Genomic DNA, 15,450 nt, shown 5'->3' with positions numbered 1-15,450 from the left:
GATTTCTGGGGCACGTTTTTCATGAATCTGACGCCCTTTGCACTGCCCCAACTAGTGTATCTTTAACATGGGGAGTGTGACACAATTCTCTTCGACTTTGCATGATAAATCTGTCACAGGGTCGACTGTGCACCGGAACGATCCCTAATTTGTGTAACATGATGACCGGTGCAGTTGCGACACAAATGTGGTGTAGACATTTCTTAAATACCTGTGCAAACAATTTGCACTGAAAATAACGTGCTAAGTGCGTCATAAAACTGGCGCACGGACCTTAGCAAATGTGCCCCATTGTGCACTAATTTACACTGGTACGTTACATTGTGGCACAGGGGCAGAATGAATTGACGCATGAAGATAAAATAGAGCAGCTTGTAGCTCTCTGCTTGTGCGTCAAAAAATTGCACCTAGTGTCAGGAACCTCGGATCGCAGGTCGGGATTACCAAAGTGCGCCCAAATTGAGCGACCAAAAACAAAAAAAGGTGTGAGCGTTGGAAAAGGACCAATATTGAGGTGCCAACATTTTATATGTCGACAAGGCGCAGCAAGGGGAGAAAACTCCCAAAAAATTGGAGGAAAGCAAAAAACAAATATCAGAGTTCAATCAGATTGAGAAAAACAAGGGCAAGGGACCGATAGTCAATGGGTGCATAAAAAAATGTAGGGCGCCAGGGTGCAATCAAGTCGCTGAAAGCTGATGTTAATATATGACACAACTCAGATGACACTTGAACTACAGAAAATGGATAGGAATAAAATAGCACTAGAACTAAAATCTGAGCAATCTCTGATGAAAATCGTCCGATGTGACACTTGGTGCTCTGTCAGTGTCAGAGTGTGTTACAGAGGAGGCAGCACTTACTGGCTTATTCAGCAGCCTGACCTGCGATCAATGATCCGGGCTGCGCAGTGGAAGCAGCAGCCGAGCACCGAGCGCACGGCCGGGGGAGCGGCACTGACTCATCACCGGGGGGAGGGAGGGGACGGACCGCCCGGAGCAGCGGCAGCGCGGCCGGGGACACGTGGGGAGCAGCCTGGGGAGGAGGGGGCAGTCGGGTGTCGGTGCTGAGGCTGTGCACAATGACTGACAGCAGAGCAGGAGACAGGAGACCTCTGTGATCATCACTACTACAGGAGGTAAGAGCAGCACTGGGCAGGGGCACCCACCACCTGGACCCCTAGACATGCCAATGCTCTTGTTGGCATACACTTTCTTGCTACTTTCCTGCTGGCACCCAGGGGGTTAACCCTCCATGCAGCTCCATCTGTAGGATCTCATTGGGTCTAGCACTTGTTTTTTGGACTCTGAACACCACTCCAAGCAGTGCACTCCACAGCAGCGGTGAGTACAGGCAGACACTTCCAGAGTTCACTTGCCATGATGGCTACTAACCCTCTTCTTGCTGGAGCAACCTGCATTGCAGACACTGGGGTTAAATGTTTTAGATGAAGAGGTGTTCTTATTAAAAATCTAGGGGAGTGATTAAGATTTGGGATACATAGTAGTTGTTTTTATCCTGTACTAGGAGTAATGTGGGGGGTTATTCCTAGTAGCCCTATGGGCCTGGGAAGCTTTTCATTGATGCCTGGGCTTGTCATTGTGAGAGCTTGCCAATGTTCTTGTACTATGCACACACCACTGACTGTCTGGCACAGGAGGGCAAAGTTGTGGGTGATATACATTACGTGTGCTGGGCATTGCAGACAAATGCTGATAGCCTGCAGCATGAGATTATGCAGATTTAAGGCAAGTACTGTCACCCCCAAATCACATGGCTACTCACATCTGGCACCCCCTTGTTCAACCGCTGCTGTGATGCCAACACCTCTACAGGCATGGCACTGTAGCAGATACCAGTGCGGATCTGGAGTGGACAGCAGGTGTTTAATGCAGCATTTAGGGACCAGATGTATCCGCCTGCAAGGTGCATAGACTTTTTTATCTTGTTTTGCATATTGCTGTTTGTATCATTTGCTATAGTTGGATGTTTAGTGATTATTTATGCCCTGAGACGCTGCAGGGTTATATTTAGCCTGGCTATAGAATTTACAATGCTAATTGTAACCTGGGTGTGTATAGTAGAGATGCTGTATAATCAGCCTCTTAAATACTAGTGCAGGGATCCCATGAAGTGCTCCAAGTCTCTGCATTCACTCCAGTAGGTATGCCTATCACTGTATATTCCCTGCATGCTTCTCCGTGTGCCCACTTCTGCTTTGTGACATTCATTTTCGTGTAATGATGACATTTTTGGGCTATCTCTTTAATGATCGGTTGGCTCTAAGCTGCATTTTATAGCAGAGGGCGGACGACTGAACTTAGAATGTGTGATGTTTTTCTGCAATAGCTTTTATGTTCTTTGGAATAAAGTGATTTTGGGGTGATGGAGGCAGTGGCGAGGCTGTCTCCGGGCACCGTCTGGCTGCTTCTCAGCCCTGGCGTTAACTGATAAACATTCGTCTCTCCAGGGTCCGCTTCTCATCTCATTGCTTGTATTGCAAAGTTGCTGTAATTAAAGGGGTTCGTTTAATAAGAATTTTTGTGGCGGTTACTTTCACACAAACATCTTTTCCTTTACTTTTCCCAAAAGTTTTTTTTTTTTTTTGATAGCTACAGTAAGGTACAGAAAGCTCTTAATTATATAACCGCCAGGCTTGCTGTAAGAAATTGTTCAAGACTTGTTCTATTTTTAACCCATTCTGCCAATACCAGGTGTAGCTGCTCCTTGCATGCTGTATTTCAATGAGTCACAATCTATATAGAGAATGCCATTGTTTTTCTAATCACATCTATGTTGTATTAAGAAGATGGGAGCTATTAAGATATTAAGTTGCGGTTTGTGGCATAATGTATATATTTAGTCTTATCTCTGATATGTCCATGCGCAAATGATACTTTACTGATTTAGTTTTTTTTATATAATCCAAAATATTGTAACAAAGTATAGAACTCAAAGTTCTATTCTAGTTCTAATAAACAGAAAATATTGTATTTTGGTGCCGTTATTAAATTATAGGCCAGACAAGTAGGGAATTTAGGAGCCAAACACACAATGTAGAAAGATGAAGATGAATCTCTTAGAGTATGTTCACATGCAGCTGATTTGTTACGGAAATTACTCTGACTGTCCCATTCATCTTAATGGGAGCTTGCAGAAATCCATGTGCCTGCCACTGTAACAACCCCATTCAGATGTATGGAACAAATTTGCTGCCTCTGAAGGAAACCAAGAATATGTGTGTATATAATATCTATAAATTATGTAGCAGTTTACTTTATAGTACTTTTCGCTCTATTTGCAGGCGGCTCAGAGCTGTAATGTTGTAAAGGACATTAAGTGATGTCCAGGGTATCCAGGTAAAACATACACATTGTATTTACAGGCGGTCTCCCCCGACTTACAGACAACCCCCAGTTACAAACGGACCCCTGGATGTTGGCAATTTACTGTACTTTAGGCTATAATAATTAGCTGTAGGAGTTATAAAAGGTGTCTGTAATTAAGATTTATTGTTAATCCTGATTCTTATGACAACCCAACATTTTTAAAATCCAATTGTCACAGAGAGCAAAAAAATTTTGTCTTGAACTACAATTATAAAATATACAGTTCCGACTTACACACAAACTTAACTTAAGAACAAACCTACAGAACCTATCTTGTACGTAACCCGGGGACTGCCTGTATACCCCAAATTCATCACTGTTAGAGAAATCTACAGTAAAGAATGATTTGGGAGTAGTTTTTGATAGGAAAGTAAAATATAGCACACAGTGCCAGTCTGCTGCAGCAAGAGGCCAAAAAATTAGAATGTTGTGTTAAATCTGGATAGGTTTGGCATTTAGAGCGACAAATATCACTTTTCAACTTAACGCAGCAATCTGCTAAACCACATCTTGAGTATGGCGTCCAGATTTGGGCACCAATCGATAAAAAAGTCAATTTAGAGACCTGGAGAAGGTTCAAAGAAGGGTAACAAGAGAAAAACAAGGTATGGACTTTCTTAGTTATTAGCTGTAGAATAAGGAAGACATATAAATAAAATGTCTAATCAATAATCAATACCTGATTCTTTTATGGACCCAATACAGAATGCAGGTTCACCGGTTACTCTGCGCTGCTGTGCAGTTTCATCGCAAAGTTCCTAAAGCGGAGCATTACTTTACTACCATACTGTAAAGTTATGGAACATGCTGACTTAGGATTTGGCAATGGTTGCAAGTGTAGATAAATGTGAGAAGGGGTTAGAAATATTTCTTGTAAACCACCATGCACTGGGTTATGTGTATTAATACAGAATATTGATCGAGGGTTCTGTCTGACTGCTCCAAGAGCCGGCAAAATTTTATCTTCTCTTTTATGGTGAGTTGGGTCTCTGACAATTTTCCTGTTGCCCAGGATCCACTGGGGTTTAAGAATAAAAAGGTTGAACTTGATGGAGTTAGGTCCTCTCTTAAAGGACATCTACCACCAGGATGAAGGATTGTAAACCAAGCACACTGACATACTGGTGTGTGCCTCCTCTGGCAGAATCTGCTATTCTTTTAGCTTCTTATGCCCTTGTTTTTAAGAGAAAAGTGCTATAAAAATCATTCAAATGAGCCTGAGGGACTCCAGGCTCCATTAACACCTATGGAGCCCCTCAAATGCATAATTTTAAAAGCCTTTTTTGTGTAAAAAACAGAGGAAAAGAAGCTAAAAGAAGAGCAGATTCTGCCAGAGGGAGCTCACACCAGTATGTCACTGTGCTTGGTTTAGAAACCTTCATCCTGGTGGAAGATTTCTTTTAAGTTACTATGTAACTTAAGTGTAAATATAGGACTCAGTTCTATTAAATATCATTGAAAGTGTTAAGATACATATTCAGCACTGCTACATCTGTGGTATTAATACAATAAGAAACATTTTGGAGCACCTAACTACCAGTGTATATAATAAACATATAGGGGGGGGGGCATTTATCAATTTTGGCACAGGGTCCGTGTTTTTTGTGCACAAATTGTGCATTCATTTCCATTGTGCAGATGTTATATTGTGGCGTAAGGGGTTAATGAATAGGCGCAGGACCGAAAAGGTTCGGAACTGTCTCCACATTTCTGTAGTAAAACTTGGTAGGTCAACTTTTTGCTCCTCTGCTTGTGTGCCAAAAATTGCGCTAAAAAAAGTGTTGGAAACCTAGAAGCGCAGGAAGAGTTTTGGAATTATTAGATTACTAAACTGCGCCCTAACTGACCAACCCAAAAAAAGGGATGGGTGTCAGAGAAGGAGCAATATTGTGGCGCGGCAATAAATAGGGTGCACAAGGCGCGGCAAGTGGGAAAAAAAATCTGTAAAAAAAAACTGGCAGAAACCCATTACTAAATGCCCCTCATAGTATCCCAAATCAGAATGAAGCACTGCGTATGACCTTTACTTTTAGGGTTATGTGGTACATAAATCTTCTAAATCTTCTAAATAATGTAGACTCAAAAACTAGAAACGTTATGAAAAGAAAGAATCTAAAAAGAGGGGTTTTTTTTTGGTTTGGGGGGGAGGGGCAACTAAACCAATACATATATATTTTTATGTTAGATTATGCCAATGCGAATGAGCAGTAATTTTAAAATAGACATTGACATAAATAGAATTGGGGCAGTTTTACTTACCCATCCCGTCGCAATCCCGCGGTGCGTTGTCCAACAAGGATTCTGGTCTACCGCGATTCACTAAGATCGTGCGGCCGAGTTCCTGCATCCGTCGCTTCTGCGCCAAGGTCCACTGGAGTTGACCTGCTTCTTCCCAGTGCATGTAAGTGCACGTCTTGTGACACAATTCTAAATGTTAAATCCCGTGCGTTGTCCGAATCCGTCGGGTTGTCCGACGGCCCACCCCCTGATCTCTGACGCGTGCAAGCCGGCGTCGATGCGCCAAAATCCGATCGAGTGCGCCAAAATCCCGGGGAAATTCGGCGCAAAACGGAAATCTACGGGAAACCTGACGAAAAAGCACGGACCCTTAGTAATTGAGCCTCATTGTGTCTTTTGGGTAAGTGACCCCCACTCTGCTTAGACGTCCCAGGTTGTATCACTCAGTCTGGCAGTCTGGATGTAGATGTGGGATAAGGAGATTGCTACGTGTGATGAATCTTGAGGGCTAGGGATTCCTTGGTATCATTTGTGTATATTGTCATTCGCTTTCTGTTATCTTAACCTAAGGGCATGTGTCCCCTGACAGCTCCCTGCACATGACCCCAGAACCTGTTGCCAGAATGAGCTCTGCATCACAAAAGACATCTGAATCCAGTTTGGACGGTGAACGATTAACCTTTTGTGCTCACAAACCCCGCTGTGCAATATCCCATTTCTAAGATCAAATCTAGTCTATGGTGACCCATAATGCATTTCTCGGCAAGGTGTTCCATTTCCCTGTGGCGTTGAATGGGGGTACCCATCCATCACAATGGTTCCTCTTCTCCCAGGGGGACAACCTCTCCTAGCTGGGTCGGTAGTTATAGAGCGAGGCAAAGTGGTGTCACTTAGCATTGCTGATCCCATTTGTTCTGCACTAAGAAGAATGTCCTGTCACAAGCAGCTCTTCCCTTTGGCCTCGGTGAGCGATAAGGCAGGAGAAGGGGGGGAGAAGCATTGCCCTTTTTTTTGACTATTTAAAACTCATTCATTGATAAACTGAGCACGCTGAAATCCTGGAGCAGTTTACTCCATGGGAAGGACAGGACGTCAAACGTTACAAGGGAAGCCGGCTTTGTGTGTGTGTTACGGTGCATGCAGGCAGTAAGTGATTACCCTGCCCGTGCTGAGGAGTCTGCAACCTATGACATGACTCGTTCTTGTTCTAGCAATAATTTTTTACAGTTTGGCAGTGTAAAGCCGCCTGGCCGGGGCTAGCGCGCTGTCTGATGGCTACTGGAGAGACAGTGCCAGGTGTGGAGTGCAGAGGAACGTGATCTCATTAGAAATTCCAGTGTGACTGGGGCCAAACACTGTGACTGTCAGCCAGCAAAAGCAAAATTAGCTTTGATTTTTCATCCCATGTTCAACACAGGAGCTGCGATGATGTTGCCTTATACTGTGACATTTATTTATGTCATCCAACACAAGACATAGATGCTTGGTGTTGGAATACAGCCATCTGACGCGGCTATAGTATCATAAGGTCTTCTGTGTAGGATGCTTTGCTTTATATGTTTTTTTTTTACTGTACTTTAATTCCCAAACCCACATTTGTATCAGTTAGTAGCAGATGTACCTAAACAAAAAGTGTATAACTGAAAAAGAGGTGAATAAAGAGTTACCATGTATGGGGCATCCAAATATGCACCCCATTAACACTCTATGGCAGTGGTGGCGAACCTATGGCACGGGTGCCAGAGCTGGCACTCAGAGCCCTCTCTATGGGCACTCGTGCCATCACCCCACTGCAGAGTTCGCCAGACAGGACTCAAGGCCTCTTGCAGTCCCAGGCAGCCCAGGACCCTAAAAGGAAGCTACAATGATTAACCAAAGCTTTTTCTCCTTCTTTCTACTGTATTGATGACCTTAGGTGCCTAAGCAATTTAAACATGTGACAAAGCAGGGAGTAATAAGTTACTGTTTAAATTGTCGAATCGGCACTTGGCAAAAAATATGTGGGTTTGATACATATTTAGAATCATATTGTTCACCGTATTAAGATCATGTCATTGATAAGACCTGTTGTAGATGAGATCGTCTAATGCATAAGGGACATGTCATAGATGAGGACCAATCATTAGTGGAAACATCTTGTTGGCGAGACCCTATATTTTAATAGGCACATGTCATAGATGAGACTTAAAATGTATTAGGAACATGTAATAGATAAGACCCTTTAATGAATAAGGGACGTGCCATAGACGAGACCACATGCCATAGATGAGACCCCATAATGTATTAGGAACATGTCATAGATTAGACCATATAATGAATAAGGGACATGCCATAGATAGACCACATGTCGTAGACGAAACCCCTAATGTGTTCGGAAAATGTCATAGATGAGACCCTATAGTACATAAGGGACATGCCATAGACGAGACCACATGCCATAGACGAGATCCCATAATGTATTAGGAACATGTCATAGATGAGACCCTATAATGCATAAGGGACATGCCATAGACAAGACCACGTGCCGTAGACGAGACCCCATAATGTATTAGGAACATGTCATAGATTAGACCTATAATGAATAAGGGACATGCCATAGACAAGACCAAGTGCCGTAGACGAGACCCCATAATGTATTAGGAACATAATATAGATGCAACCTATAATGTATTAGGAACATGTTATAAATGCAATCTATAATCTAATAATGATTACAAAACATGTTGTGGATGAGGTCCTACAATGTATTAAGAAGATCTCATAGATGAGACCATGTAATAATGTATTAGGAACATGACAAACCAGATGCAATCAGAACATGTAATGGATGAGAACCCATGTGACAGCTATGCATTTTTCTGTCTATGTTGAGACTTCTTTGTAGACTTCTTTGTAGCTAGCAAAACATTTTGCATCTTTAACAAGTATTACTTTAATTTTTTTTCTTACCTGTGTTTCTTATTGGCATTTTTTTCCTTTTAAAGATGTCTATGGGAAATTAATGAAAATAATTATAGTGCAGTATATCACATTTTAGAAATAAACAACAAAAACTCAAACAAAGGTACAAAAAGTGAAAAAAGATTGCAAAAAAAGAAATTAAAAATTTGCTATTGCCCTTTAAGCAAACATCAAACTGTTTTGTTATGTGCCAAAATTATAAAAAAAATTACCATTTTCATCCAAAAAAATGGGCAATGTTATGGTGTGAAATGGGCATGGGCGTAACCCCTTCTGTGAATTGTTTTGTATGTTCGCATTTGCCCAAATATAGCCGTGTTACCCTTGCCAAACTTCTCATTATACTCGATAACCCCCTTTCTATCTGTGAACATATCTTCTGCATAGCCTGAATGATTACAAAGTTATTACAATATGCAAACAAGGCTGCCCCAAAGATCCCAGTTGTAGCCAAGCTACATCAATGGGGGCACCATTAATGGATCCTTTGTGCCTTCAGCCTATGACACTAGTCTGATACTGCACACCCATGTAATATATGAAATACACATCCCACTTATTTACGTATGGGATAATATACCAGTGCTGTATCTTATAAGAATATAAGACTATTAGAAGTCACAGGGATGCGCCATGTTTAATTGATCAGTGCTCATGGCTGTTATCTTACTGGACCGCGTGTCCGTTCTGTTAAACAGTGGTAGAGGGTCCTAGACTGAACTGTTTTTCACTGATGACTCCAAAGATAATTCATTAGAATCTATGAAAAACGGATGCCAGACCGATATAGGTCGGTAGAAAGAAACAGTCGTTAACATCATTTTCTCATGGTTGACAGTTGGCCTTGTGGTGGGCATCGAGCCAAAGGTCAGGGACAGAGGGGTCAGAATCCTTGAGCAATAATTAACAAGCTACAGATTTAAAACTCTCAGCAGAACTCGATTTTTCTGCAGGTTTGTACCACAGAATATGGATTGGATTTTGTATAAATCATTTCCCTCTGGCCCCATACACACAACCATGTAATGGGATCATAAGCAAGCCTTTTTTTCGGCTAACCCATGGCCATATTACTTTGCATTGGGCTCTCTCATGAGGTGGGACAATGAACCCACTGCCCGCTCAGCAAAAGATAGAGCAGGTCCTATTCCTGCTGACTTTGTAGTACAGGTAGTCCTTTCCTATCAATGTCATCGGTGTTAGTGGTGCTCACACACTGATGTCAGACAAGCCACAAACGGGATCACGTTCTCCTGCTTTCAGCCCACAAAATGCATGTGGTTTTGCCCAAAGGTGTACCATGGACACAATGGGGAAGATTTATCAAGCTGTCTAAAAGTCAGAATATTCTTAGTTGCCCATGGTAACCAATCACAGCTCAGCTTTAAAATATTCATGAGCACTGGTAAAATGAAATTTGAGCTGTAATTGGTTGCCATGGGCAACTAAGAATATTCTTACTTTTAGACAGCTTGATAAATCTGCCCCAATGTAGCTTTTCACCACATTTACATTGAAAATTAATTTTATATATATCCACCCTACACTTCATTTACAACTTGCAGTGATTTTCAAAAGTGACCAAAGATGCCTGGTTTCTGCACTCCATATACATTATAAGCAGTCTGTGTGTATGTATACATATATAATCCTGTCTGACCAGATCTGTCACTTGCCTCCAGTCCCTGCTTGAGCCTCCTCACTGTCATGTTATGTCCCCAGTGAGTGCAGGTGGTTGTGTGACCATACTTTACTCAGAGACTGCCTTCTAGCTGTGCAGCCTGAAAAGTTTGTAGGATGCGGCATACAGAGGGGGCGTGACTTAAGATAGCTCTGCCCACCATGACCCAACAGCACGATGCCTCAGAGGTCAGGGAAGAACTGTGTTTATGCACTGCATGGGCATAGGGGTACTTACTGCATATCTCAGCAGTAGCCTCCACACTATACCTCCTCAGTCTCCTTTTCATTGCCTATTTGGGAAGAGATGTCAGTAACTGTACAGGCTGCAATGCAGAGAGTGCTGCTGTCCACATTGCCCGTCAAGCACATGTAAAGTCTATGCATTTTAGACACCTCTTGTGGAAGAGTAAAACTGCCTGCACAAGCATCATAGACACTTGTATAGGCGTTAATGCATCCTCTGCTTGTAATAACTGCCTCTGAAAGTTCTCTTTCAAAAGAAAATTGAGCTTCCTGATTCCAGTGTCTTTAATGGCACCTCCACCAGTCACAAATGAAGAACAAGGGATCTTTGTCTCCGCAAATCAATAGACTGGCTGGTCGTGCATGGGCAGTTGCTCTATTTAACTACTATGGGACAGCCAGGAGGATTCCCATTCTCATTCAACTTAACCCCTTTCTTACATGTATGGGATAATGGGGCTTATTTACTAAGAGTCCGCAGTCGCAATTTAGTTGGATTTTCCAACAGCGGTGACAGGTGTTTAGCAGGAGATTGTGATGCACGTGATCGGATTTTGGCAGGTGCGCCGGTTTTCGTGCAACAGAAATCGTGGGGGGGGGGGGGCAGGCTGTCAGACGATCCAACTGATTCGGACTTAGCGCGGGATTTAACATTCAAATTGTGCCACAATCCAATGCACTTACATGCACCAGGAAGAAGAAGGTGAACTCCGGCGGACCTGAGCGGGGAAGCGACACATGCAGAGTATCGAGCTCTGTGAATTGCGGCACACTGCATTCTCATCAGACAATGCACTCTTGGTGAACAACTCCGGACCGGTAAGTAAATGTGCCCCAATATGTTACTACTGGAATGTCACCTTGGTCAACTGGTATGAAACAGCCTTATGTTTTTCAAAATTCAGGTCTGTGGTAGCTGAGGTGTATAAGTGTATGCTCTAGAAAACAGGGGCGCATACTGCTACTTCTGTTGGTCCTCCTGTTATGAAAGATCCAGGGATACAGGTGTCTGGTGTAGGAGAATGAGCTTCCTACACAAATGATTTTCAATAAACTTATTTGAGAGAGAATGTGTATGGATGATGGGAGTACTAGCTGCCAGTCAAAATATAGGTATTGGTCTCTTAATGGGGTTGGTCGGTTTACTTTAAGTTTTCCGTAGTGTGTGTGTATGTGGGGGAGGAGCTTTATATTACGTAACTTTCCAATATACATATATTAAAAGTTCTGCTCTGCTTTCTTGATATGTGAAGTGAAGCCTCCTGCCTTTTACCTCATCAGGCAGAGATTCCTGTCAATAAAATGGCCGCAGATGGAGGGTCATGTGATCTCTAACTATGCATGACAAATGTACCTTGCAGGACCTTAAAATAGTATTCATAAATACAAAATTAAGGTCCTGGAAGGTAGACTGGTCATGGAGAGTTAGAGATCAAATGACTCTCCATATGTGGCCATTTTATAGACAGGAATGTCTGGCTGTTGAGGTAAAAGACATTTCTGAACCAAGAGGCTTCACTTTATATATCAACAGAGAAGTGCAGAACTGTTCCTAGATGTATATTGGTAAATTACCTAATATCCTGGCCCCCTAAACATTACAAAAATCATAAAGTTAAAGTGGCCAATCCCTTTAAGGCAGTGGTTCTCAACCTGTGGGTCGGGACCCCAGCGGGGGTCGAACGGCCAATACCGGGGGTCGCCTAAAGCCATCGAAGCCGCAATTTTACTGTGTTTTTACTGCGAGTTGCATGGTTTGGGGTCACCACAGCATGAGGAACTGTATTGCGGGGTCACAGCATTAGAAAGGTTGAGAACCACTGCTTTAAGGCCTTGTTTTGGCTGGAAAATATGCCCTTGTATGAGCCACAACTACCAGCCCCATTGATGGGATTCGTAAATGTGGCCGATACACGTATATACAACTTGGCTGTGCAAATTTTTTTAAATTCCTCAACTATACCTTTAAAAAAATGGCCAAAAATGGCAGATATTCTTCCATCTTAATGGAATGAAAGTCGTTTAAAATAATGAACGCATCCCATGCTCCAGTTCTTTGTGTCTGCCTATCGCAGACAAGGAACCTGCCTCATGTAATCGTCTCAGTTTACCGAGCAGAGAGAGAGCTGGGGACCTGCGGCCCTGAGAAATAACAAGTAATTATGTCTTTTTTTGGTCTGTGTCTCTCTTAAACAGTGTGAAGCTTTAACTTTAAGGAGAGGTCACCTTTGAAAAGGCGAACTCTTCCCTCCCCTCCCCATCTTGTCAGTTCTTCACAGAGCGGCTGAATTTACCCTCCCCATTAGCGGGAATGAATAATTATTTTCTCGATTCAGCTGGTGACGTGCGGTTCACGGGAGGTTAATTGGTAATAATGGGTTCTGTTCCAAACGAAGAACAGCTTCACAACTCAGCCAAGGACTCTGTCCGAGAGCGGCCGATGAGACCAGTCCGTGGTCATTTGCACAATGGGTTGGGATACACATGCCGGGTTTGCACAAGTCCAGATGTCGGAGTCGGTGTATTAAGTAATCTGTCTGCTCTGGAGAATGTGGGGCTATGTAATTAGCCTTTAAAACATAAATTGTACCATGTGTATTGAGAGTACTCTTACTGCTGGGTTATTTGTGGACTATTACATAGCAAATCTCGAAAATTGATATCAAATATAAACTTTGGGTTTAACAATGTGGTTCACTTCAAGCACAGGCGAACTTGTAAACCTCAATGTAAAATATATAACAGAGCTTCTTATCTAACATATCAGTGTCTTGTTATATGGCAGAATGGCTTATGGGAACCCCGAGGCGCCAGGACCTAAGCAGGAATGCCATCCCTGCACCCCTATAGCAATGCCCCTGTACTCATATAATATTCATGTAATACATATGGAGCAATGTCATGGGTTAAGTTTGAAAACTTTTCCGGTGAGGTATAGGCTATAACAAAAGGGAAACTTGTTGAGTAGAAGTTTTTAGCCACATACTTAGTAATGGATTGTTTATGTAACAGAAAGGATAGATGTGGGTCTTAGCACTGGGACTCACATTCAGCTCAGGAACAGAGGTCTGCTTAGTTCTGTCTCACTTGAATGAAATGGAGATAATAAGGGTGCGGATACACGGTGGTGAAGAATTTGTAATCATCGGCCACACCAGTTAAGGAATTATTGTCAAAGTTCCTTAATTGATGAGTGGCTAGCTGGATATCATAAATGCATCACAGCCATGTCTTGGCTGCACAACCTATTCTTTTCACGCCAATTGATGCGTTTAAAGTACAACTAAACTTTTAACAAAATTTCACAACTTAATAGTCTAGATGATCATAGGAAACTTTGTAACTTCCCTCCTTTCTTCCTTATTTAAGCAGTTTGTGTAAATCAGCATTCTGTCCTGTATCCACTGACAGTTGAGAGATAAAGGAACCTAATAAAGTGTCTAATTAACTCTATCCAGACAGTCCCTTGATAGCCTTATGTCCTGAGAGAGCTGAGTCATCATTCAAAATCCTCTCTGTGTGGGAAGAGTTAATCTTTAGCCTCCTTTTCTTATTTCTGTGTATGGGGCTTTATATACACTGCTCACTACAGGAGAAAGAAGGAACAGATAAAATGTACATGGAAGCTGCTTTACTCATTAAGGTATATTACCAAGTTTACTATTATCATCTGCTCTGTTCTTTACAGAAATAAAAAATTGCTGAGCAGGCAGCCTCTGTAGAGACCCTAAAGTCATGTGCTTATGTATGGAGGGGTCAGCTTGTTATATAACTAGTATAGTGTAGGTAGTAATAGTTTCTCATTAAGTGGATTATGTATTTGTAAGAGAGCAGGGATCAGAGTTACAGCCCAAGAAATCAGACACATCACAGATTTCACAGTAAGTGGGACCGCTATTCCCAGTCACGGACGAGCCGTACTATCTGCGCCATGACAGAATACCTGACCTGATACTTTCTGATACCTTCCCATCTTGTGTTTGATAAAGACTCCAAGTCAAAATGTCACAAAAATGTACAAAGGTGTAAAAAAAAATTGGGCAGTCCCCGGGTTACATACAAGATAGGTTCCTTGCGTTTGTACTTAAGTTGAACTTGTATGTTAGTTGGAACTGTATATTTTATAATTGTAGCTCCAGACAAAAATGTTTGTTTTGTCCCAGTGACAATTGGATTTTCAAAGTTTTTTGCTGTAATGGTACCAAGGATTATCAATAAAACATCATTACAGACACGTTACAGCTGGACATTGCAGCCTGGGACTAAAGGAAAGCATCCAGAGAGCTTCACCAGAGGTCACAGTGGGCAGAGCAGTCCGTCTGTAACTAGGGGTTGTCTGTAAGTTGGGTGTCCTTAAGTAGGGGACTGCCTGTATTTGAATTATTTTTTGATTACTAAGGGGTTGATTCCCTTCCAAGTTACCTCTGTCACTACAAGGAGAGTGATATAAGAATAATTGACCTGAGAACCGAGCAGCCTGCAATGTATGAGAACAAATGTCCAGAATGTAAAAGGAGCTAAATATTTCATATAAACCAATTTTCAATATGTTTTTATCCCATAATACAGTAAATGCAATAATGGAAATTGGCCCAAATGTTATATTATGGGAAATACGGTCGAAATTAGGAATAAACTTTTTGCCAGCGGTTTTCTGCAACAGGGAACAAATTTTGAAAATACTATTTTTTTCTCGCTGCTATTGGCTGATTTTCTGGTTCTCTATTTATGTGATCGATCAAAGAGCAGTAATTGTGCCTCTTAGCTTTTAATGTACCAAAGAAGAGGGAGTATGTTGTTTTGTGGAAAGAATAAGAAAGGCAATGTTTCAGAAACTATTTCTTTTTTTGTAAATACATTGTTAAACTCACAACTGATGAGATGCAAATATTACTTTGTAAATGAAGTTCCAGTAGGAGCGCAGGCATGTAGTGGA

At 42.0% G+C, this 15,450-nt stretch overlaps 1 protein-coding gene across 7 annotated transcripts in view; it reads left to right on the top strand.

Moving 5' to 3' along the window:
• The first annotated feature begins 1,001 nt into the window (after positions 1-1,001).
• MEGF11 (multiple EGF like domains 11) overlaps positions 1,002-15,450 on the top strand; it is a 298,071-nt gene continuing 283,622 nt past the window's right edge. For 5 of the 7 annotated variants that reach the window (XM_072148691.1, XM_072148688.1, XM_072148692.1 and 2 more), the window contains exon 1: positions 1,828-1,926. In XM_072148691.1, coding sequence (XP_072004792.1) covers positions 1,890-1,926 — 37 coding nt within the window. In that variant the 5' untranslated portion in view covers positions 1,828-1,889. Of the gene's footprint in view, positions 1,139-1,161; positions 1,344-1,827; positions 1,927-15,450 lie in introns of those variants that run through there. The other 2 variants (XM_072148689.1, XM_072148690.1) reach the window with 2 other exon arrangements.

This window comes from Engystomops pustulosus, chromosome 4 (assembly GCF_040894005.1).
Source record: "Engystomops pustulosus chromosome 4, aEngPut4.maternal, whole genome shotgun sequence".
Taxonomy (NCBI): Eukaryota; Metazoa; Chordata; class Amphibia; order Anura; family Leptodactylidae; genus Engystomops; species Engystomops pustulosus.
This window is presented reverse-complemented; position numbering and strand designations above follow the sequence as displayed.